General features: G+C 55.0%; 3 protein-coding genes across 11 annotated transcripts in view; 2 read left to right on the top strand and 1 right to left on the bottom strand.

The window, feature by feature from the left end:
* Positions 1-11,703, top strand: part of RUBCN (rubicon autophagy regulator) — a 29,269-nt gene extending 17,566 nt beyond the window's left edge. For 6 of the 9 annotated variants that reach the window (XM_085587827.1, XM_085587826.1, XM_085587830.1 and 3 more), the window contains 13 exons: positions 36-151; positions 629-833; positions 1,184-1,285; positions 2,045-2,119; positions 4,770-4,830; positions 5,363-5,495; positions 5,851-5,996; positions 6,311-6,375; positions 6,900-7,138; positions 7,555-7,616; positions 7,803-7,956; positions 8,333-8,426; positions 9,203-11,703. In XM_085587827.1, coding sequence (XP_085443953.1) covers positions 36-151; positions 629-833; positions 1,184-1,285; positions 2,045-2,119; positions 4,770-4,830; positions 5,363-5,495; positions 5,851-5,996; positions 6,311-6,375; positions 6,900-7,138; positions 7,555-7,616; positions 7,803-7,956; positions 8,333-8,426; positions 9,203-9,366 — 1,616 coding nt within the window. In that variant the 3' untranslated portion in view covers positions 9,367-11,703. The remainder of the gene's footprint in view (positions 1-35; positions 152-628; positions 834-1,183; positions 1,286-2,044; positions 2,120-4,769; positions 4,831-5,362; positions 5,496-5,850; positions 5,997-6,310; positions 6,376-6,899; positions 7,139-7,554; positions 7,617-7,802; positions 7,957-8,332; positions 8,427-9,202) is intronic. The other 3 variants (XM_085587828.1, XM_085587829.1, XM_021544578.3) reach the window with 1 other exon arrangement.
* Positions 11,704-12,097: 394 nt separating this feature from the next.
* On the bottom strand, positions 12,098-15,671 carry LOC110478143 (deoxyribodipyrimidine photo-lyase). The gene is made up of 10 exons (XM_021544597.4): positions 15,632-15,671; positions 15,174-15,434; positions 14,854-14,999; positions 14,529-14,711; positions 14,211-14,369; positions 13,685-13,883; positions 13,443-13,595; positions 13,078-13,199; positions 12,815-12,974; positions 12,098-12,639 (listed from the first exon to the last, which is right to left on the bottom strand). The coding sequence occupies exons 2-10, from the start codon at positions 15,403-15,405 to the stop codon at positions 12,488-12,490; spliced, it is 1,506 nt and encodes a 501-aa protein (XP_021400272.3). The 5' UTR covers positions 15,406-15,434; positions 15,632-15,671; the 3' UTR covers positions 12,098-12,487.
* Positions 15,672-15,733: 62 nt separating this feature from the next.
* Positions 15,734-23,312, top strand: LOC110478280 (uncharacterized). The gene is made up of 6 exons (XM_077785694.2): positions 15,734-16,040; positions 17,141-18,856; positions 21,474-21,857; positions 22,054-22,173; positions 22,473-22,558; positions 22,778-23,312. The coding sequence occupies exons 1-6, from the start codon at positions 15,974-15,976 to the stop codon at positions 22,850-22,852; spliced, it is 2,448 nt and encodes an 815-aa protein (XP_077641820.2). The 5' UTR covers positions 15,734-15,973; the 3' UTR covers positions 22,853-23,312.
* Positions 23,313-24,154: the final 842 nt, after the last annotated feature.

The raw sequence follows: 24,154 nt of genomic DNA, 5'->3' as shown, positions 1-24,154 counted from the left end.
GATCCTTCCCTCATACCTGTCTCTTGCACTTCCAGACTCTGGACAATACCTGAGCTCGGGGGAAGGAATGTTCAGGAGACCTTCAGAAGGGCAGTCCCTCATCAGCTACCTCTCTGAGCAGGACTTTGGCAGCTGTGCAGACCTGGAGAAGGTGAGGGAAGCAGCAGCAGCAGCCTGTGTGCATTGGGGAATGTATCTTACTGCAGGTTCAGGGATACTTCCTGCCATGGGGAGGATAATGCCATGGTATTGCCTGCTGTAGAGCTGTGCACAGAACTGCAAGGCTGAACTTGGTGGTGTCTGGTAGCTGGAATCTGTCCATCTGTCATATACATGGCATCTTTGCAACACGTTAGGGCCCCTCAGGGCTGTGTGCTGACCACCCCAAGAGTGGATGTGTTGTACATCCTGTTTGTAGGATGCCTCTTGTATTTCAGGAGTATTCTGATGCCCAAGAAGGCTTTGTTTTCTAGGTGCTCATAGAAGAGTTATATTTTGACAGAGATTAACATCTTTCTGCGACCATCCATGAGTAATAAGTTCTCTCCTGGCATAGGTGGGGAACAAAATTGTACCAAGTCTTCCTAGTTTGTACAAAGCATAGCCTTGAATGCTTTTGCTCTTGCAGGAGAATGCACACTTCAGCATCTCGGAGTCCCTGATTGCTGCCATTGAGCTGATGAAATGCAACATGATGAGCCGACAGCTGGAGGAGGAGGAGGAAGAAGACAGTGACAAGGAGATCCAGGAGCTTAAACAAAAGATTCGCATTCGGCGCCAGCAGATCCGCACCAGGCACCTGTTCCCTACCTGCCAGGAGCTGGGCTCAGACAGTGGGTGATGTGTTTTGGGCTCATCAGCTAGTGGGATGTGGGTTTTCTGTCCATTGCCTATCCTATAGCTACCTGCCTTCCTGCCAGTTCCTTCTAAACAGTTAAATTGCTACCAAGGTCGTGCCAAGATTTGTGAAACTGCTGCTATTGAAGACCATAATGTGACAGATACTATCCATTGATAACACTGCTGGCACTGAGTAATGGAATGTCATTTCATTTTGAATCCGTAGTGTTTTCCATCCTTGAGCGCCCTCCCTCCTTTCCCTGGCTACCCCCATCTCCCATAGCTGTCAGTGGCCCTTCAGAGCACTTCCACTGATGACCTGGCTGTGATGCTTTTCTCCCAGGTCTCATGGCAACAGACAGTGGGTCCCAGTTCAGCTCCCATGGCTCCATGCGGCTCTCTGACTCTGGCTCTGCTGAGGATGTGGAAGAGTATGAGATCCGAGGTAGGAGGGAATGGCTGTCTTGGCTTCTTTTGTAGAAACAGATTTCCTGGTGTGGTTGTGTTTGGGTCAGTCCTGCTGAAGAAGACCCTGTCCCTCTGGCCTTCAGGATGGCTTTTCCCAAACAAATGGCTGAATTCTGAGTATAAGCAGAGCAACCAGTTTCCCTTATGTGGAGGCATGACTTTCCTTCAAAATCTTCTGTGACCCTGTCACATTCTGTGCCTCTGGTTGGTAGGTGGTTTCCATTTCATTGCCTGGTACACACAGCTGCCATCACAGCAAGAGGTGAGAGAGCTGCCATCCTCTCTTCTCCTCCCCAGGTAGAAGGAGTCAGCTCTGACCACTTACCTCTTGGGTGGTGGATATTGGTCACATCCCGACCTGCCAATACCTGTAGTCTCTGCTCCTGGCAGCTTGGGTGGCTGGGCTTATCACCCACAGGGGAACAGCCCTAGTCCCTGGCCTTCATCCTCTGAAGTGGATGACTTCTCAGCAGTACCTCCATCTCTCCTATTTTAAAAAGAAAATGGAGTTGTCCAGCCTTCAGCTTTAAACTTCTTGTCTCCTGACTATTGGCAGCAACCTCTCCTTTCAGTCCATGAGGGTGAAGTTTTGAGCTCGGTTTTGTAGCCTGTGGAGGAGTGTGTGAATTCAGTTCTGGGCTCTCCCTGTGTGAGTGCTGCTCTTGTTTTATGCCCTTTCTCTCTGGCCTGGCTGAAGCACTGAAGTCAACTGTTTTGTCATCACCATGTCACACAGATGGTAACGATGGATCTAACCTGATTCAAATGTCCAAGAACGGCCTCTCAGTGTCAATGGCTTCCTTGTTCTCAGGTACCCTGCAGTGCTCCCTGGGCACGCGCGTGTGTGTGCAAGGTGTGTGTGTGTGCACGGGCACACTTCTTCAAAATCTGCCTGGTTTCAGAACTGGCAATTAGTTCCAGTATCATCCAGATGTCAGCAGGAAAAGTTGTGACAGGATGACGTGGCAGGATTGAATAGAGCCGATGCAGAGGAGTTCTGCTGTGGGCTCCATCCCCCAGGGCATTTTGCTGTGCAGTATTTTGGATGTATCAAAAAATGCCTGCTGTGCTGGAGACCTGTCTTGCCTGGAGCAGGACTTCACAGGACAGTGAAGCTCTGTAGATGTTGAAGGCTGAGCCTGGGATGTTTGAGTGCAGAGTCCTCTTCAGTGTGGGACCTTTTATCCCAAGTGCCTTGGAGAGCCTTATCCTGCTTGACTTAGCAAAGATGGCATGCCATACTTTGATCTGAAGGACAGCCTTCCTGTTCTGCTCAGACTTGACTTTGAGTGGAATCTGTCTAGAAAGAAGTTCTGGAGGGAGAAGTAGTGAGATCAGACAGGGCACAGGCAGTTTGTTCGTGCAGGAGGTCTTGGTCTCTGAGATCACATGCAGCTTAGTGTTTTTATTGTTTACTAGGTCTGGGCTGCTGGTTGTGTTTAAATAACCTTCATGTGCTCCCTGTTTGCTTTAGCAGGGGAACAGTCTGCTGGGTTGCTGCTGATCTCCTGTCAGCTGTCCAGCACCAGCACGTTGCTCTTGCTGGGTTTGCTGGTGCTCAGATCTTCTCTGTCAGCCCTGTTGTGTTCTCAGACCAGGCTGTGATCCTGGCTGAAGCTGGCACATGGCGGGTGGGGTGAAGTCCTTAGATTTGGGCACTGTTCACAAACTTCCTGGGGACTATTCCACTTGATAGCATTGGCAGCAGAGGTGTTTTGGGTAGCTAACGAGGATTTGGGGAGTGTTTGCAGTTAATGTTGGGAAATGAGCGGTATCAGGATTCCGGTGTTAGCTCTTGTGGAAGCCCGGGGTCATATCTGGCTCTCTCTGCCATCTCTGAGACTATGTCAATGCCTGAGTGTGCTGGCTCTGCCTCCCCATAGCACCTAGCCCACTCTGCTGTGCCCTCATTTGCTCGTGTTCATCATAGTCTAGGACCATGTGGGACCTTACTGCGCAGGGCAGAAGGCACCAGAGCATGGCAGGTGTGTCTGGCTGGTGCCCTACAAGGCTGTGAGGCTGTTTGCCTGAATTTCCTGTTTTCTGCAGCTAGAATTCAGTTTGCATGACACAGATATGTGGATTCCTTAACATTAGGATGCTTTCCTTTGCCTGTTTTAGCAATGGATGTCAAACAATGAAGGCCGAATGTCCAAGCTGAATTCTAGTAGTGTGAGTCTGTAAATTAGCAGGATTTGCTCCCTTTGTTGCTAGGGCAGTCCTGCTCTCTGTAGAAAAGCTTGGGCCAGGGGCACACTCTATGCTCAGCCTGTTATTCCCTTGCATCACAGGCTCTGATTCCCTTGGCCTCAGTGTGCAGTTGGTGCCTGGCTGGGATAACGTGGTCTCTCTGCAGAATTGTGTTACTCAACCTGCTTGGGGTACAGGAGCAGGGACCCTGAGCTGTGCCTCCCCATGCCAGGCACTGTGGCAGGGGAAGCTACAGGCTTTTGTTTGGGGGTGGTGTGGTCACTGCAGACCATTCCTAGAGCTCCCCAGAGGTACAAAACAGCAGACCTACTGGGATGAAGGTTGTTGCTTTGGCCACTCTTGGTTTGTCCTGATCTGTAGTACTTTCCCCTTGTGTACCTCCTTCCCTTTTCTGGGAGCCTTGTCTGGCAGGTTTCTGCCTGCTTCTGTCTGTGTTGTACAACTGGAAATGTCCTGACATAGGGCTTTTCTACTGTTGAGATGGATTCCCTGTTCAGGTTTAACCTGCTGGAGTAAAAGAATGATGAGTGGGGAAGGTACTGCTGGATACTGCCTGGTACCTGAGCTGTGGGGCAGCCCAGGGCTCTCTGGGAGTTGATTGAGGACTGTAGGGAGCAGGACTGCAGTGTTCTGCAGCTTATCTTGGACCCCTCCCTCCTCAGGAGATGAGTCTGTGACCTCTGCAGCGGGCTGGCCCCATGGCTGCTGGCCCTTTCTCTGCAGGGATGCTGATGTGTCTGGGCAGTTCTGGGCACAGGCTGCCAGCCCTGGCTGTACAGTCACTGACAAGCTGTGGCATGGCCAAGGTCTGATCGTACAGATTACAGTCAAGTTGAGAGAAGGGCTCTGCATCCCATTGCTAATCTCTCCCAACACCTCTACTGTGTGTAGAGAGCTACTAAACCTTCTTGCTAACCATGCAGTCCTGCTCTCCAGGCTCCTGTGTGTGTTCTATTTCAGGCCATGTTACTGCTAGGACTTAGTGTGTGACCTGTACCAGCAGCCACTTGTCTCCCACAAACTTCAGGCTGGCTGTTCACAGCACCCCACTGTGCCTTTCCCTTGTAGTTCTGACAGCTGACTGATTAGACTGCACCCCTCCTTGCTGTGCAATGCCACTGGTAGAAGTTGATGCTGTAGTTCATGTGCTTTTGAGCAGCTTGATGAGTTTTACCTTGAAGTTTTGGTTTGAAATGAGTGCATCCCCCAGCTCTGTCCCATCTGTTCCACCTTGTCTGTTTGTCATTCAGATGCAGACATCAAGAGGAACCCAGAGTCCAGCAGGAAGTCCTTTCTCTCCTCCGACTCCATGTACGTCTTCAACCTCATGGCGACACATCTTGGTACCATGTTCTCTTTCCTACCCAACTCTGCTCTTCCATGTGCATCAATTTCTGTTTTGCACTGGAGTAAATATCCCTCCCATCCTCCTTCCTTGCCTCCCTCTGTGGGGACCCCTTTGCTTTGTGTGGTGAAATACAAAGCTGTGTCCATGGTTGGCAGCTGCTTGAGTAGGTTCATACCGGGAGAGCAGTTGTTTCTGACTTACACAGGCACTGGCTGTCACTTTGCAGCTTCCCCTGTGAACAGGAGTCAGTTTTGCCAAGTAAGTTAAGTTTTGCTTGCTCTTCTGAACAGTTGTTGTGGTGCCATTAGCCAGCTTTGCTTGGGCACATTTGCAAAGAGAGAAATCAATCGTGTATTAATTTTTAGCCTGTGTAGCAGTGCAGAATTAAGGTACCAGAGTTTAAGGGAGGATCTTTGACTTGAGCTGGGACTGGCATGGGGCTGCAAGGAGGCTACAGCTGGGAAATCCAGTACTAACAATTCCTTTGCTGTCTAGATCCCACTGCTTCCTCAATTCAAACTCGGCAGAGGCAGTGGCCATGGGCTTGCTGAAGCAGTTTGAGGGCATGCAGCTCCCAGCTGCCTCTGAATTGGAGTGGCTGGTCCCTGAGCATGACGCCCCACAGAAGGTAAGGCTGTGAATTCCTGTCACTGATTGCATTTGATCTTTTGTGAACCCCTGGCTTCAGGGCACTGCTGAGGGGGCTTTGCTTATCCCAGTGCTTCCTGTGTGGAGCTTGAGGAGGGGGTTTGTCTGGGCTCTGGAGATGGATGCAGCCAAGCAGGGTTGTGCCAGTGCAGCCTCCTACAGCAGTGTCCAGATCCCTGGGGGACAGCCCTTCTTCAGCCCCCAGTTCAGCTGGAGTGGTGTTGGTGCCTGGCAGTTTTCCGGAGGGCTGCTGTTGCAGGTTCCTGGCAGTCCAGCCAGGAGCACTGCCTTTGCACTGCAGATAGGGATCTGACTCTCTTGCCTGCCTCTCCCAGCTCCTGCCCATCCCTGACTCTCTGCCAATCTCTCCCGATGATGGAGAGCACGCCGACATCTACAAGCTGAGGATTCGGGTGCGCGGAAACCTGGAGTGGGCCCCGCCACGACCACAGATCATCTTCAACGTTCACCTGGCCCCAGCGTAAGGACCCGTGTGTCTGGGGGCTCTCAGGGGACCTGCCCCTCCTATCCCTTTTTCCATCAAGACCAAGGTTGCCTGTCCTCTGGTTTCTGGGGTTTCCCTGCTCTGAGCCTGGTAAATCCATGGTGGTCACCACCGTGATGGTGAGATGGAGGCAGTGCCTGGGGTTAGTGCCTTTGGTGTGACCCAAAGTGGGGCTTTTACCCTTGGGTGTGTTGTCCACATAAACCTCCTAGGCCTGTGCTGGTACCCATTTTATGGTGCCAAGTACCACCAGGGCTGGGTCATGCATGTTGTCTTCTGTCTCTGGGCAGGAGGAAGGTGGCTGTGGCCAAGCAGAATTACCGGTGTGCAGGCTGTGGCATCCGGACTGATCCTGGTGAGTGTTGGGAGCTTGACCTGAGCTGGAGAGTGGTGGGGAAGAACCTGCAAACAAGTGGGAAGATGCTGAGTGAGTGGGTGGCGGTAGAGCTCAGCACTAGAGCAGTGCTACACTGCCTTTGTCAGCTCTGCCTGCACATTGGTGTGCACCATCCTTCTCTTCTGGGAGGTCACAGAGCTGGTGGAGGCAAAGAGCAGCCAGCCCATCCTTTAGAGGGCATTTCAGATGTTGACTCTTGTAAGGCAAAGTCTTACATTGGGTCCTCAAGCTTGAAGCAAGTTCTGGAGCTGCAGAGTTCTTCCCTGGATATGTAGATAGATGTGGTTGCACGAGACTGGACTATTGATCCCAAAGGCTTTTGCAGTCAGAGGGTGCTTGCAGACCCCATTACTGAGCACTCTGGGCTGGCAGAAGTGCCAGCAAGGCAGAGTTCCTTGCTGGTGGGAAATGCTGAGCAGTGGTGGGAGTGCAGCAGAGGCCGTGCCTGGGCTGACCCTGCCTCTCTGCCTGGGTTTGGCCAGATTACATCAAGCGGCTGCGGTACTGTGAGTACCTGGGCAAGTATTTCTGCCAGTGCTGCCACGAGAATGCCCAGACTGTCATCCCCAGCCGCATCCTGCGCAAGTGGGACTTCAGCAAGTACTACGTGAGCAACTTCTCCAAAGACCTGCTGAGCAAGATCTGGAGTGACCCACTTTTCAACGTGCAAGATATCAATCCTGCCCTGTACCATAAAGTGAAGGCTCTCAACCAAGTGCGGGTAAGGCCCTTTCCATGCCTTCCTGAGTGGAGTTTGGGTGAGGTGGATGGCAGCAGCCTGTAATCTCTATTTCAGGGAAGTCGGAGAAAAGCAGATATTTAAATTTTGGAGGCTTAAAATCTCATCAGTGTGTCTTTCTATTCACTTTTTCTGATTTCTTCAGAGGCATAGGAATGTCAAATTAATAGGAAAATCGAGTAGGAATTTCTGGCTGGTATCCAGCTGGGCTTTGGTTTATCTCCTGGAGCACATGACGATGGTTGTGCTCACCTTGCCCTGTGTGATGTAAGCACTTTGGAAACAGAAGAGCAGCAGCTGAGGAAAAGCAGTTATTTCAGCAGCACAAGGAGTGGGGCGGATCTGCTTGGCCAAGGACCATGCTCTGTTTGCTGATTCTTTGTCTCCTTCCTCTCCAGCTGCTGCGAATCCAGCTTTTCCACATGAAGAACATGTTCAAGACGTGCCGGCTAGCTAAAGAGTGAGTCCTGGGCTGTTTTGCTGTCCTGGTTCTGTCCCTAGGCAATTTGCACTGGGAATCTGTGCAGCTTGTGCATTGAGCTCTGGGGAGAGAGGGGGCTGGAGCAGGAGAGAAAGCATAAGGAGTGAAGGGAGGGGTCTTACTGGAGTCACTTTGCTCTGAGCTCTGGTTTCTCTGTCCTTGCAGTCTCTTGGATTCCTTTGACACAGTGCCTGGCCACTTGACAGAGGATTTGCACCTCTACTCGCTGAGTGACTTCAGTGCCATCAAGAAAGGAGATCTGATGCCTCGCCTGACAGAGCTCCTGAGGGCAGGCAGCCTGCACATTGACAAGTGCATGGTAAGGCCTCCTCTCCTGCCTCCTGTGTGGCTCTGGACCCTTGGAAACAGCCTTGGGAGCAGGCTTTGCTGCAAAGATAACTGTTGGGGAAGCTTTGGTGTGCAGAGCAGCCACCAAATTAACTGATTCAATGCTAACTGTTCCTGCTTACTTCACAGAGCTCCCACCCAGCACAAATGGGATATTTGCTACCCCATTTTGGCTCTCCCCCACCCCTGACACAGTCAAGGGGCTTCCTGTGCTTCATGCTGGGAAAGAGGTGTCTCACATGGTTAGAGCAGGGCACTGTGGCCTGCTGTCCTGCTGTACTCTACCTTCTGTCCTACTTGGCACAGAGATGAGCATTTAGCTGCTTTTTCCTCATCTTTTCTTCCAGCTGTGCCAAGCCAAAGGCTTCATCTGTGAATTCTGCCAGAATGAGGATGACATCATCTTCCCCTTTGAGCTCAACAAGTGCAGGATGTGTGAAGGTGAGATACTGGGGAAAAAGGTGGGATACAGGGAGGGGGCAGACCCTGGGGCCACCAAGGTCTGCTTCCAGTTTGAGTGGCATTTGTGCTAGCAAGAGGTACAGAGCTGTAGACAGCCAGACCAGGTGCCCCTGTGCATGGCCTGTGTCTGCCATGTTACAACAGCAGCAGATCATCATTGTCACAGTGTTTGCTGGCGTGGTAAAGCACGTAGGTCCCCTCCTGACCATGCTCTGTGCTGCCTGCCCTGGCAGCTGTGGGCATTCAGTCACCACAGCAAGTGGGTGTCTGAAGGGCCTGGCTTCCCTCCTGCTGCAGTTACAGGACAGCCTGCAGCCTGCACACAGCTCCCCTGCCCTGCTTGGATGGCTGGAGCTGACCTTGCAGAGCAGAGAGAGCCTGAGGGCTTTATCTCTGAGCCCTTCCTGCTTGCTAAGAAATCCCTAGGCCCCTTCAGGGGACATCCTTGATAATGCCCAGTATTAATGAGTGAGTAGAGCTTGGCCCTACGTCTTGGGACCAGCCTCTGAACTGGCATAAAATGGCTCCTGACAACATGCAAGCTTTAGTTTGGCAGCTGCAGTGCCAGAGAAAACTTGGGGCAAAGTCACTGTTTCCTTGGAGTATCAGGAAAGCTTGGGGAGAGACCTTGTGCAGAGCAGAAATCCTCCCTGCTGTGCTTCCAGAGCTTCATGAGCCAGTGCAGGGACCTGGGCTGTGGAGTGTCAGGCAGTCTGTCAGCCTGTACCAGCACTCAGCCATGCTCTCCCTTACAGAGTGCAAAGCCTGCTACCACAAATCCTGCTTCAAATCCACCCACTGTCCCCGGTGCGAGCGTCTTCAAGCCCGGAGAGAGCTGCTGGACAAGCAGAGCACAGAGTCCTACATCTCGGACTGTGAGGATGAGCCAGAGCAGCCGGAGGCAGTGGCAGCCACATGAGCATGTTGCAGCCAAGGAGCAGATCATGGGTTTATTTATGTGCATGGCCTTCATCACCAGAGACTGAGCCACGTGGACTGGGGATGAGGACTGTTGGGAGGCCTGGAGCACTGTCTTGAAGGGATTTCTTTTCCCACATGCAATACTGCTGGGCTGGGAACGGAGCATATTCCACCATGTGGATCTGTTCCAGGTACCATTCCCATCCCTGATGCATTTGCTTGAGGGGAGGCAGCTACTCCTGCCTGTCCTGCAGCAGAACAGGGACCTTTCCTGAGCAGTGTTCATGCTGGACCTGGCAGAACTGTGCTGTCCATCCCTGTGCCCTGCTCCAAGCTGAGCAGGGTCTCCTGAAGGGTCAGCACTTCCTGCTCATCAGCTGTATACTAGGAAGCTCTGGTCATATCTGCTCCTTGGAGGAGGAAGTCAGTCCTCCAATCCTCCATTCTGCTGCTGGGGGTTGTGTGCATGGAGGGAGGGTGGGGTTTGGGGTTGGTTGTATATTTTAACAGCTCCCTTTCTCAAATGTGCTGTGGGACTTTGCTGGAGAGCAGTTGCTCTCACTCCAGAATCAGAGCAGAGGACGTTGCAATGATGAAAATGCCAGATTTCCCTGTGCTGCAGAGGGACATTGCCCCTGGAGCAGCTGCACAAGTGGACGTGCTGATGGACTTTTGGCAGGCAGATCCCCTGGCTCCATAGAAATCTGCCTCCATGGGATATGATGAGACTTCTGACCCTATTTCCTCCTCATGCTGCCAGTCTGTCCTACCAGGGAGATATGTCCTCCTTTTAAGGATGACCTCACTCTGGTAGCACCAGAACCTGCCTTGTGTGGAGCTGCCTCTCTGCCAGAGACCTGTCAGGATGCAGGTGAAGGCTCATCCCTCCAGCTGCATCCCCAAGCCTCTGTTGTTTTAGTTTTTGTCATTTTTTTTAATCTGCTGGACTTGGTTTTATTTTTTAATATGGTTGTTTGTATTTTTAACTGTGTGTTCCCCTCAAGGAGGTGCTGCTGCTTGAAATGCCTTCTTAGGGGGCATGTCATCTGCTTGGGGACTCACCAGTATAAAATCTCCAGGGCTATCCTGCTCCTGGTTCCTCACCCCTGGATGGAGCTGGTCCCCTCTTCCAGCAGGATCTCTTGCTTCCCTTGGGGGAGGAAGGGTCCTGAGCCAGGCAAAGCTTTGAAGCTTCCCAGCTGTGCTCTAATGGGATGGTCAGGCAGCCTGCTTGCAATGGGGACACCTTGGGGGAGAGGTTTGGCACTGGGGTGCTGCCAAGGACTGGTTCCTCACACATGCAGAGGCACCTGCCACAAGTGACAGCTCTGCAGGGTCAGGGTCAGACCCAGTGGGACAAGGTCAGCTCTGTGCCCAGCTGAGGAGGTGCCTCTGCATTGAGGGGGGATGTTTTAGCCATGGCATGTCCAGCACCACCCCAGCACAGGTGGGGTGTGGGGTGTTAGGAAGGATGGTGTGGCCTGTGTATGTGCAAGGAGGGTGCTGAGGAACCAGAGAGCAAGGCACTGGCAGGAGGCCTCAAGGGGCAGTGGCTCTTTCAGCACATGCTGTGATTTGAGGTGATGTGACCCCTCATGGGCTCTCCCTGTGGGGGTAGCAAGGCTGGGGAGAGGGGAAGAGGCTGGGTCCAGATGTGGCTGTAAGCCTTGCTGCTGAGGGCTGGGCTGCTGGATCTCTCCCTGCCTGCAGCAGCTGAACAAATCCTGAAAGCTCCCCACTTGCTCCCCTGGGGTTTTTACTGCCTTGTGTCTTGCTTCTGCTTTTTTCCCCAGCAGAGCAGCTGCTCCTCTGCTCACTCTGTCTCTGCAAGCCTTGGGGCTGCCACATGCTGGTCTGCCTTGATCTTGCCTGTCCCCAAGCCCAAGCCAAGCGCTCTTGCTGCTGCTTCATCTGGGACCCCCTTCCCTGGAGTTGCCTCAGCAGCACACCTCCATCCACCCTATTTTGTTTGAAGCACTTTAATGTCATGGGACAGCAACTGAGAGGCTGCCCAGATCATTTTCTAGAAGCACTGAGTACTTTTTGAGAAGAGGGAAGGAATTCTGGCTTAGTTATGGTTTCCACCCTCTGTCATGGACTGTGTGGAAGCAGCAGGATTCCCAAACCTGGCACAGGTCTCCAGGGCAAGACTGTGCCCAGCACTGACACTGGTGCCCAGCACTGACCACTACAACTAACACTGGAACTGGCCACAATAGGGGGCTCTGGGAGGGAGAGCTGGGGGCTACCCTGGCCATCAGCTGGAGCCCTCACAATTATTATTGCACAGCACAGCAATTAAAACACCGTCCTTAATAAACTACATGAATAAGGAGTCTGGTTGTGTTGTGACATTGTTTCAGGTGGGGTAATGGTGTGTATCCCACCTCGAGGTCATGGGGCAGGCAGGGAGTGCTGCTGATGGCAAGGACAATGGAAGGGGCAGCTCATGTGATGCAGACACTGGGAGGGGGCATTATCACTATCTCTTGACTAATTAATCTGGTTTGTGGCCTGCCCCTGCAAACTGCCCACTGGACTTGGACACTGAGTGAGGGGCTCTCTGTAATGTCTGTCCCCTTCCAGAGGCTCCCTTTGTTGCTGGCAGAGGAGCCCAGGGGCCTGGCCTTGGCTGCCCTGTCCATGCTTGTATCCCCGTTCCACACCACCCACCTCTCCCTTCACAGCAGTGATGTGCATCTCCCCATAAACACCATCAACACAGGTAATAGAAACTGTTAACTTTAAAACAACTGTAGAAAAATGACAGCCCAGCACTGGCTCCACAAAGAGCCTCTTCTGGGGGCTTTTCCCTAGAAACACCCTGCTCAGCCCAAATCTCAGCTGTGGTTACCAGCAGCAATGGTGACCTGGGCTACTCCCAAGGCCTGGGTTGTAGAATGGTTTCTGGCAGGCACAGGCATGCTGAGGATGGGCTCTCACAGCTGCCAGCAAATTTGTAGCAGCAGAAGGGCTCCAGCAGCTGCCCCAGTGTGGCAACTCAAGAACTGGGTGATGGCAAAGACCCGCAAAACCCTGCTGCTGCTACAGAGAGCCCTTCAATAGCCCAGGGTGATCCCTGCAAGCTTGGCAAAGGCACATCTGCCCGGCACAGAGGGTCACTGGGAGTGTGTGGGGGCATAGCGACGCTCGAACTGGTCCACGTCGAACTTGCGCTTGCAGCCGGCGTAGTTCATGTAGCGAATCTTCCCGAAGATGGGCCGCTCCGCCCAGCCCTGGTCATGAATGCCACAGATGGACCACAGGCAGCCTGCCGGGCACAGGGACACAGTGTCAGCTCTCCCCCTTGCTCCCAGGCACCCGGAGAGCGAGTGGGATCTGAGTGCAAAGCAGAATGGGCTGCAGTTGCCTGCAGAGAGCCCCCACTGCAGCCTTGACCGTCACAGCTAAGGCCTCCCACCCCGTGCTCCCATCCTGCAGCTTGCCTACGTATCCATTGGGGTCCCGCCCATCCAGCTCGTAGCGGTCGTTGAGGTAGATGGCAAACTGCAGGGCCTCCTCAGGGGAGCGTGTCCACTCCAGGATCTTCTTGGCCCAGTACATCCGCAGGAAGCCGTGCATCTTGCCCTCCTGGACCATCTGCAGCTGCAGGGATGGAGACAGCCATAAGGGCCAGTCCATGGCAGGTCACCTCTGCGCCTCAGAAAAAAGCTCAGCATTTTGTGGGGAAGATTTTGTAGGGAGGTACCTGGGCAGCATTCCAGAGTGGGTCATGTGTGGTCCCCTGCTCCAGCTCCTGCAGACTGTACAGATAAGGCCTCTTGTCTTTGGCGTGGAGCTTCAGGGTGGTTTGCGCCCAGTCATAGGCACCTGTGAGCAAGAGATGAGAAGCAACCTGGTCTGCAGGGTCCTGAGAACCAGGCTACTGAGGGCACTGTGCCCTGGAGGCGCCAGGCTTGAAGAGGGCACTCATCAGCTTCTGTCCTACCTCCAGAAGAGACCAAATGATGGGACATTAGTGCCCCCACAGCCCTTCTCCTAGCAGAACTGGGACTGCCAAGTTGGAGTGCCCAGCTGGGTACCCAGCATGGCCCAGGTGACCCAAGATGTTACCCTGCACGCTGTCGTAGTTCTCATTATAGTAGCAGAAGTTTTCAGCCAGCTCTCGCCGCACCACAGCTTCCTCCACAAATGCATCCACTGAGTCCTTGTAATTGCGCCGGTGCTTCTGCACCTCCAGGATGGCTCTCTGGGTGGAAACCTGGCCTGGGGACAAGGGGAAGCTGCAAGTCAGACTGCTGGTCCAAGCCACAATGCTCAGTCCTGCTGCAGAGTGGGAAACCTGGGACACTCACCGAAGTGAAGCCATGGGGACAGGTTGCTGAGAGCCGCCTTGTTGGGATCATTCCTGTGGGTGCTGAAGGATTTCAGCCGCTCTGCAATGAAGGACTTCAGCACAGCCATCCCTGCAGCTGTGCCAGGGGTTGCCCACTCCACCTCCTTCACGGTGTGGTCTACCTGCAAGCTGGAATAACATGCCTCCCAAGCAATGGGCTGGGTGGCAACCAAGCAGTGAGTGCATCTGCAGAATCTTTTTAGCAAGGGCTGCCCTGAATGTTTTGCCCTCAGTCCAGCAAAGGCTCCAGTCTGTGCCAGACTCTTCCTTTTAACTAGCCCTCTGCATGGCAGAGATGTGGGAACTGAATTAATGAGGTAGGAAACTCCCTTTCCCGAGGGCATCCTTATCTCCACACCATCTGTGTGTGACTTCAGGCAGGTCACTGTCCTCATCCCCTGCCAACCCCTCCCACGATCACAAAGGATTTATGAAACACTCTTGAGACCTGCCCATGAATGGGTTTGAGTGTCTCCCGCTGATACCTCTGCTGGGCAGGAGGGCAGATGTGGGTGAGGAACAACAGGGGGAAATTCGGTGAGGAACTCTGGTAGCTGAGCATGGATCTTGCCCCGGATGGTCCTGGCGCTGTACTCCTGCTTGGGGGAGGCAACCCAGCAGGGCACGATGTTGTGGGCATCAACCTGGGAAGCAAAGCCGTGGAGAAGGGTGTGAGAAGCAAACAATCCTGAGAACACGACACATGCTCTCTGCTCAAGTCACTCTGGTGCACAAGACAGAGGAGGTAAGTTTGTCCCATATCTCACCAACCAGTTTTCCATTCCCAGAGCGCTGGCACCCACCTGTGCAAATGGCACATCCTCTGGCAAGCGTTCCTTGACATCCTCTACCCACTGCCGGGGGAGGCGGAGGGGACTGAAGTCTGTCACCAGCCCACCCACACCATGCTCCACCACAAACGTAGGCAGCACATCTTTGGCATAGCCCAGCAGCAAGTGGAAGGGGATGTTCAGCTCTGCACACTCCTGCAGTGACAAAGAAATGGCTGTGGGACAGTTCATGGTTCTGCAACCCCACCCAACCATCATCTGCTGAAGGGATGGATCTGACTCCCCCCCTTTCCCCAGGAGCCCTGTCCCACCCAGCAGGGACATCCTCTGGCTGTACCTCTGCTACCTCCTGCAGGCCCCTCAGCATGAACCTGTAATGGCGGATGGTGGCCTCCAGAAATTTGGGCACCAAGCAGAAGCAGACGTGCAGGGGCAGCTCCTGTTTGAGGGCCAGTCGCTGGGCGTAGAGGAAAGCCCAGTTATCTGGGGGGAAAGTACACGGGGCAGCATCAGGAGGGTGCTTCACTGACAGGATGGGGATGGGGTTTCACAGCAAGTTTCCCCCCAGTACAGAATGAGGCCAGCACCAAAGTTATCGAAGGAAGGGACCAGTGCTTTTACCACCCATGGGAGCCCCTTCCACCAGCTGGTTCGCACCTTGCACTCGCTGATCCCGGCACATCCAGTAAAGGATGCACCGAGCATCATCCTTCAGGTCCGAGCCCTGCGATATAAGGCGCACCCGCTTTTTGTTGTACTTGAACTCTCGAACGGACGGGGCCGCCCTCCGACGGGCCTCCTGTATGGCTTCCTGCCCCTCCGTCCTCCTCCGAGCCACGCGCGGCACCTCCGTCACCTCGGCCTTTCGCTTCCCTCGTCCCCGCCGCATCCCCAGCACCGCCCGCAGCAGCGTGGTTGCTGCCAGGGGAAAACAGGCCGGACTGAGCTCCCGCGCTTCCCTCCCGGCGGATCCCGGCCCCGGCCCGCCCCCAGAGCCCGGGGGATGCTGCTCCCCTGCCCATCCTGCTCCTCGGGAACCGGGAAATAACGAGGTCCCGGTCCCCCACCCGATCCGCTCCTGATCTCGGTCCCCCGGCCCCGGTCCCGGTGCCTACCGGCAGCCACGCAGAGCCGAGTGTTACACAAGCCGTGGGCGTGTGCGAAGGGCGTGCCGCGGGCCGGCCGTGTCCCGAGGGGCGCGGCTCACGGCCGGCCCGCCCCCCGCACACGGGCGCAGGTGCCGCGGCGATGTCCCCGGCGCGCCCCGGGCGCCGCACCTGCCCCGGGAGCGGTGTCAGTGCCCGCTGGTGCCTCCCCTCCGTCCGCACGGGAACAAGGAAGCAGCTCCAGCTACCTGCAGCCATCACTCGGCAGCGTAGTTCCCTGCTGGCACCTTCCCCACGCCCTGCGTCCTCAGGTCCCTTACCTTGCAAGGCATTGGGGTGCTGGTTTTGGACATGACTCGGAGCACGGGAGGGCTGCCCCTGCTCTTGCTGGGCCTTGCTGTGCTGGATCTCTCACTGGGTAAGGGCTGAGTGCTATGTGGACATATCCCTGGGGTGGGAGGGTGGATGAGTGACGAGCATCGTTCTCCAGGGTGGTGGGTGGCCCTGGGGTAACTTTGCCCACAGAAGTGAAACATTTCAGGTGCTGTTTGCTCTCCAACATCCCTGCCCTATGATCAAACAGGGCAGTGCTTTATAGAACACAAGAAGTAAGCTCTATTTCTTTTGCCTCTGTTGGGAGTCTCCATGTGGGGAGAGAAGACCTTAGGCTCAACTGGACCCCCTTGCTGAGCCTTGGTCCTTGCTGGGCTCATTGCCTTTGCTACAACCTGCCCAGTAGTACCAAATGGCCCTGACCAGATGGCAACCTCACTGGGATATACTAGGCCTGGAGAACTTCAAATGCTATCCCAACATTTGCACTTGATGCAAAGAGCAGTCTTGAGTGGAGCACTGGGAATAAACCTGCAACTTGTACCCCCTGAGAACCTTGAACTACAGCTGTAGGTTCCCTTCTGCTGCACCACTCAACCCCCTCCCAGAGCTTTTGTGGGTTGCAACAGGTTTCTTGTGGACATACCCCGAGCTGCAAGCTGGGATTTGTTCCTTTGTGGGGCTGCTTCCCCCGTTGCCATTATTTATACTATTTATTTACATTATTTACACTGCTATCAGTTCCTGATTATCTGCAGGGCAGAGGGTTTGTTTAAACTGCTGCTGCTGCACTTCCAGACTGTCTCACGGTCACCAGTTCCTGCTTGGCTCTTCCTGTCAGACGGGTTTGTCTGACTTCCTCCAGGGATGGGTGAAGATGGTGGAATGGGTCTTAGGACTGGCGCCTAGAGGTGTTTCTGTCCTGAAACCAGCAATGGCCATGGCTTGTTCCTGCTTTGTCAGGCTGGGGATTTATGTGGTCTGCCTGGCTGATTGTCATGTTGCTATTGAGGGAATCCACATGCTTGATGCATGCAGGACAGGGAATCCCCACTCCTGATGATCCATGGCTGATGCCAGACTTGGGCAGTTCATGGTGGTGGTAGTATTGCACCATCCCCAGCAGAGTTGTGGTCCCAGCCTTTCACTGCCAGCCCTTATGTATTATCTCCCACCTCTTTTCAGGGACCTCTGTCAAAGATACAACAAACCCTGCATCCCTGACTCTCCCAACCTCCTCAACACCCACAGAGACCATGGCTCCACTGCCCAACACCAGCTCAAGCACTGCAGCCACCTTCCCTTCCTCTCCTCCTGCAACCTCCACCCCAAAGATGCCAATGGATGCCTTCACATCCAATGCTTCTACAGCTCAGCAGAGCAGCCTGGCAGCCTCCAACATCACCACAGCACAGGCAAGGAGCAGCACAGCTCACAGCACTCTTGTGTCACCTGGGCTGGGACCCACCACCAGCAGTACCCCAGCAGGGCTGGGGCTCATGACCACCAGCACGCCAACTCCAACCTCCATGGCCATGACACCCAGCAGTGACAAGACTACCACTTTCACATCTGTGGGGACCAGCACAGCCCTGGCTGTCAGCTCAATAGGAGTTGAAATGAGCACACTGCCTCCCTCCACATCTACTCTTCTCTCCTCCACCGGAGTGGGCACCATGCTTGGCACCAGCACCCACCAAGGGCCAGCCATGACCACACTGCTTGGCAGCACATCCCCAGGAACCAGCACCACCTTTTCTTCCACCATCCCAGAAATGACAGACACTTCAGATGGGCCCTTGACGACCCCATCAGACACCATGACCTCCCTTGTTACTACCACCTCTTCTTCCACCATCCCAGAAATGACAGACACTTCAAGTGGGCCCTTGACGACCCCATCAGACACCATGACCTCCCTTGTTACTACCACCTCTTTTTCCACCATCCCAGAAATGACAGACACTTCAAGTGGGCCCTTGACAACCCCATCAGATACCATGACCTCCCTTGTTACTACCACCTCTTCTTCCACGATCCCAGAAATTACAGACACTTCAAGTGGGCCCTTGACGACCCCATCAGACACCATGATCTCCCTTGTTACTACCACCTCTTCTTCCACCATCCCAGAAATGACAGACACTTCAAGTGGGCCCTTGACGACCCCATCAGACACCATGACCTCCCTTGTTACTACCACCTCTTCTTCCACCATCCCAGAAATGACAGACACTTCAGATGGGCCCTTGACGACCCCATCAGACACCATGACCTCCCTTGTTACTACCACCTCTTCTTCCACCATCCCAGAAATGACAGACACTTCAGATGGGCCCTTGACGACCCCATCAGATACCATGACCTCCCTTGTTACTACCACCTCTTTTTCCACCATCCCAGAAATGACAGACACTTCAGATGGGCCCTTGACGACCCCATCAGACACCATGACCTCCCTTGTTACTACCACCTCTTTTTCCACCATCCCAGAAATGACAGACACTTCAGGTGGGCTCTTGACAACCCCATCAGACACCATGACCTCCCTTGTTACTACCACCTCTTCTTCCACCATCCCAGAAATGACAGACACTTCAGGTGGGCCCTTGACGACCCCATCAGACACCATGACCTCCCTTGTTACTACCACCTCTTCTTCCACCATCCCAGAAATGACAGACACTTCAGGTGGGCCCTTGACGACCCCATCAGACACCATGACCTCCCTTGTTACTACCACCTCTTTTTCCACCATCCCAGAAATGACAGACACTTCAGATGGGCCCTTGACGACCCCATCAGACACCATGACCTCCCTTGTTACCACCACGGAGGCCTTTGGGACCACCCCTGGTACTTCTACCCCAAGAGAACCAGAGACCTCCAGTGACACTGCAGGTGAGTGCAGCTACAGGGCACCCAGAGGGCAGGATCAGGGTGGTAAATCCTCACAGATCTCCCATCTTACTCAGTCAAGCACTTGGCTTCTTCCCCCAGGGGCCACCCAGTCTCCAGACTCTGCAGACCAGTGGGTGGTCCCAGGCTGGGGACCTGTGCTGAGGTGTGACAGCACTGCTGTGTGGCTGTTCCCCTGCACTGGGTCTGTATGTACACACCCCTGGACAATCTCTGTACCCCAAGGAATGTGACTGTACCCCAACAGTCCCCCCAGGCAGCTGTCACCTGTCAGTGCTGCTTACTGAGCTCCTGTATCCTGTCAGTGTGGCTGTATCCTAGTGGCTGTTGCAGGGGCCTTTATCCTGGGACTGCAGATGTACCCTGGTGACAGCCCACTCTGTGCACCTCAACCAGGACAGGGACACTGTACCCTGCCCCAATACCCCTGGCTGTGCACATGCTCCTGTGCCCCAGCAGAGCTACTGTAGCCTCACAGAATACCTGCACCCTGGCGCCTTGCCTACGGTGTGAGAGCACCTCATCAGAGTGCCAGCACGCTGGTGATGGCCTCTGTGTGCCCGTGCCCTGGCAGAGCCCCCATGCAGCTGTCCAGCAGCAGGGTGGCTATGCCCTGACAATCCTCCAGCATGCCTGCCTGCCTGTGGAATGCTAATACCTGGCCCCGGGCCTGCGGGCGCCTCCGAGTGCTCTTGTCCCTGACCCTGAGAAGAAGGAAGCAGCCGCAGCTGTCGGCAGTAGGCCTGGGCCGCGATAGCCGTGACACGGGGAAGTGATGCCTGCTCACACAGCCCAGGGACAAACCCTCAGCCTGGGGCACGCCCTTCCTGAGCGCCGCCTGTTCTCTTGGCCAGCTCCTCACGCTCAGACAGAGCTGGCTGTTGTCTCCTGAGGGTGTTGGTGCTGGGAGCCACCACCAACATCACCCCTGTGGCGAAGTGCGGGGTTCCGGGCAGCCTGGAGCATTCCTGGGCTTTTTTCCCTTGTGAGCCTCCCCACAGCAGGCAGAGGACGGCCACAGGAGCCAAGTCTGTGGTAGTGGTGGCCTTGGTGGCCTGTCCTGCCCACTTTTTGTGGCTGTTCTGGGTCCAGCCGTGCAGTTGATGTCTGCTGGGCATTACACCAGTCCCTGGGAGTGTCCGTGTCAGGTGGAACCCACTGCCTCGCTGCCAGCACCTGCAGGGTAAAAGGACCCATCTGGATGCTCCTCCTCTGCCGGGTGAAGGAGACCTGGCAAGCCCAGTGCTGGGGCTGTGGGGAGCACTCAGAGCAGTGCCCGTGGGGGTTTGTCAGCTCCTGCTCACCTGGACATGGCTGGGCAGAGAGGAGGGCTGGCCCTGCCCCTGCTCTGGCCGCTGCTGCTGCTGCTGCTGCTGAGCCTCGCCTGCCTCGCCGTGCTGCACCTGGCTCTGGGTAAGGGCTGAGTGGGGTGCGGTGCTCTCTGCAGGGTGGGTGGTGAGTGGGGGGCATCATTCCCCAGGGTGGAGAGGTGGCACCTGTGGGGTGCAGGGGGGTGGAATGCTGTGGGGGCTGTTTCCTGCTTCTTAAATGAGAAGAGAGGTGGACTTGCTGCTTCTCCTTCTGTGAGGATGAGGATGACCTCACCTTCTGTGAGGTGCAGATGCTCACCTGGCAAGGGTGAGACCTAGGGTCAGACCTTTGGGCTTCTCTGTATTTTTATTTAAACAGCTGCTGTGTGCAAAGAGGGCCTGGCTGCCAGGGGCTTTGGAAGTTTCTGGCTGGCTTGGCTGAAAGCAGATGGCAGCTTGTGGTTCAGTTTCCCATCCTCATGCAAGCAGAGCCCCAGACTCACTGGTTTGTGCTGGGATCACTGGGGAATCCAGTCTGGTATCCCAAAGCCACCACCTCACAGACACCCCTTGACAAAGGTCCAGGTAGCCAGGCTGTCCTACCTGTCCTTTGCAGAGGGTTACAGATCCCTGGGCTTTTCTGGGGACAGCACACTGCTGGAGTGCAGTCCATAGTGGAAGAGAGGACAGCACTCCTGTGCCCCAGCCGCTCCCTCCCAGAGCTTTTGTGGGTCACAGCACGTCTCTATCAGCTCATCCTGAGCTGCAAGCTGGGATTTGTTCCTTTGTGGGGCTGCTTCCCCCGTTGCCATTATTTACACCCACCGCTATCGCTATCAGTTCCTGACTATCTGCAGGGCAGAGGGTTTGTTTAAACTGCTGCTGCTGCACTTCCAGACTGTCTCACGGTCACCAGTTCCTGCTTGGCTCTTCCTGTCAGACGGGTTTGTCTGACTTCCTCCAGGGATGGGTGAAGATGGTGGAATGGGTCTTAGGACTGGCGCCTAGAGGTGTTTCTGTCCTGAAACCAGCAATGGCTATGGCTTGTTCCTGCTTTGTCAGGCTGGGGATTTATGTGGTCTGCCTGGCTGATACCCATTGAAGAGATCTGTGTGTTTGATCCATGCAGGACAGTGAACTCCCCCTCCCAATGCTCCATGGCTGATGTGCAGCTCTGAGTTCCCTGGGGAGCTCACTGTGGTGGCAATACTGCACCCTGCCCAGCATAGCCATGGACTCAGCCCTTCACCACCAACCCTTGTGCATCTCATTGTCCTGACTCTTTGCAGAAACCACCGCCATGGGTGTGACAGCAACTGTGTCTCCAGCTCTCCTTACCTCCTCAACACCCATGGAGAGCTCAACGCTGCTGCCTACCACTGACTCCACCACCACAGACACCCTCCTTTCCTCCAGCCCTGAAACAGAAGCCTCCACCCCAGAGGAGTCCAGCACATCCGCAGAGACTGGCAACACCTCACCTCCCACTGTGCTTCCTCCCACCACAACTACAGAAGATTCATCAGAATCTACAGAAGAGTCCTTGGCAACCCTGGCAGATACAACAGCCAGCCCTGTCATCAGCACATCAAACCCCACGAGCTCTCCCTCTTCAAGCTACCCAGGCAGGACCACTCCTGACATCTTCCCCTCAACTGTGGAGTTGACTCCAGGTACCCTGACAGTATCTGGGATCCCCAGTGCAGTCATGGGTGGGTTCAGCCTGGGACACCCCAGGGGACACCTGAAGGCAGGGATATGGTCAGGGTGACAAATCCCCATGGGAACCCCATGTACTTGGGTGGCTTCACCTAGTCCTGTCCCCAGCTGCAGGAGCAGACAGCACTAACCTAACATTGCTTCACCCAGGCACTGAGCCCTCTTCCCCTGCCACCAGCTCAGCCCAGACCTCAGAGGCTACTACCCTCAGCACGCCTGCAGAGCTGCCAACACTGCCGCCAGTCTGCCCCTCTGGCTCATCCAACACCAGTAAGTGCAGTGCCTACGGGCATCTCCACCCCCAGCATCGGTGCTTGGGGCCAGTGCAGGGGGTCCTGGAGCCCCACTCCTCTTGCTGTGCTCTCAGTGTGGAGGTGCTGATGCTTTGGGGTACATGGGGTTTGCTGTGCAGTGAGAGGCTTGTTGTGACAATGTAGTGTGTCCATGACACAATTAACGTGGGAGGATGTTCCATGTCTGTGCCAGCAACCCTGGGGAGAGACCCTCAGGTCGTCTGGCCCAGCCCAGGGTTCAAGGGCAATAACCAGAGTCCTGTTTTTAATTCCTAGGTGCATCTTACCTCTTTCTGTCGCTGCGGCTAAGCACCCCTCTGGACCTGGGGAACACCACGGTGCAGGAGCTGGTGTTGTCCAAGGTGAGGTGTGCAGGAGGAGATCCCACTCTGTATCTGCCAGCTGTGGTTGACCCAGGGAGGGGAATGGCTGCATCTTACGTTGAATGCCATCCAGAGCTCTTTCAGATGAAGGGGAGACCCTCCTTTGGCTGCCATAGTCCAGGATAAGGCCCTTTCTATGTGGGGACAGTGGGTTGGAAGCCCCTCTGGCACAGTTTGATGGCTGTTCTTTGCCCCCAGCTCCGTGAGGACCTGCAGACAGCGTTCCCGTGTGCTGGCCTGTCACTGGCATGGCGAGGGAAGAGGAGGACCTGACCGCTGCCCCTCGCCTGGCCTGCTCCCGCCTGGACTGCCCAGCCACCCGCTCCCAGCTCCTCACTCCATGGTGGTGCAGGCCCCTGGGGAATCCCACACAGCTCCTCTTGAACCTGGGCTTCCTGTCCTTCACTCTGTTCCCCCAGTCCCCTCCTGCCCCTTCCCACAGCCTGTCTGAAGAGCCTGTGCCCTCCCACCACCCTGCTCCAGACCTGGTTCCTGTGGTGGGACCCCTCCAGCTCTGCTGCAGGGCTGGGAGAAGGGGACCCCACGGGACTGGGCTTTTGCATCTGGGACTGATGGCTCAGCCATCAAAGCCACCCTGGGGACAGAGAAATGAGAGGAAGGAGACCTGAAGCCCCCAGTACTGCTGTTCCCAAGGCTCATCTGCAATATTGCTGACAGACGAGAACACCTGTGGTGGGCAGTAAATAGAAATTCCATGTTTTCTGTGTTGAAACGATGACTTCTTTTTTCAGTTTTCCAAGTTGCCTTTCCGAATTTTCAGCTTTGTCATCTGTTGGAGGTACTGGTGAGGAAAATTGGGTCCCCAGAGCTTTGTGTGGAGAGCTGGGCTCAGTGCTGTCCCCTCCCACCAGGGGCTGCTGCAGACATTCCCAAAGATGGCTCGGCACCCCGGCAGACTGATGGTCTCTGCTTTGGAGCTCTCTGCCCCATAACACCCCACAGCTGCAGGGGCAGCACTGTGGGGCTGTGGAAATCCTGTGGGCTGTGCTCCTTCCTTGTTTTTTCCAGTCCCCAACTAAGGAGACGGCTGCAGCATCTGTCCCCCTGTAGCATAGTCATTTATTAACTGATTAATTAGCCAGATAAAATCCAACTGAAGCAATTATTAGCCTTAGCAAGCCACCTCACCTGGAGATTGAAAACTGAAATAATTAGCAAAATGGCCTTGTTGCATGTCAGGGGTTGTTTTTGGCTGATCCCTGCTTCTCACTGGCAGCCCTCACTGCCCCAGCACAGGGAGGGCTGACAGGGGATGTGTGGGGCTGTGGGGTTCCCAACCTGGGGACTTCTCTCAGGTTGCCTGGATTGTCAGCTGGCTGGGAAGGAGCCAGCAGCTGGACAGGATGGGGAGAGACACTGTGGGATCACCCAGCTGCCTGCCAGTTCAGAGGGCCCATGAGAGGCTGAGCTGGAGGCTGTGCCCAGGCAGCTTGTCAGGATGCTCCCATTTGGGGTGTCCCTTGCATTCCAGGGTGGCCCCTTTGCTCTTTAGGATGCTGCCTGGCTTTTGTGGGCTTGTTGGACTCATGGAGACTGAGAGAGGTCCCTTAGCAG

Source organism: Lonchura striata, chromosome 9, assembly GCF_050655825.1.
Source record: "Lonchura striata isolate lonStrDom1 chromosome 9, ASM5065582v1, whole genome shotgun sequence".
In the NCBI taxonomy this organism is placed as follows: domain Eukaryota; kingdom Metazoa; phylum Chordata; class Aves; order Passeriformes; family Estrildidae; genus Lonchura; species Lonchura striata.
Note: the sequence above shows the minus strand (reverse complement) of the source record. Positions and strands in the feature narration are given on the sequence as shown.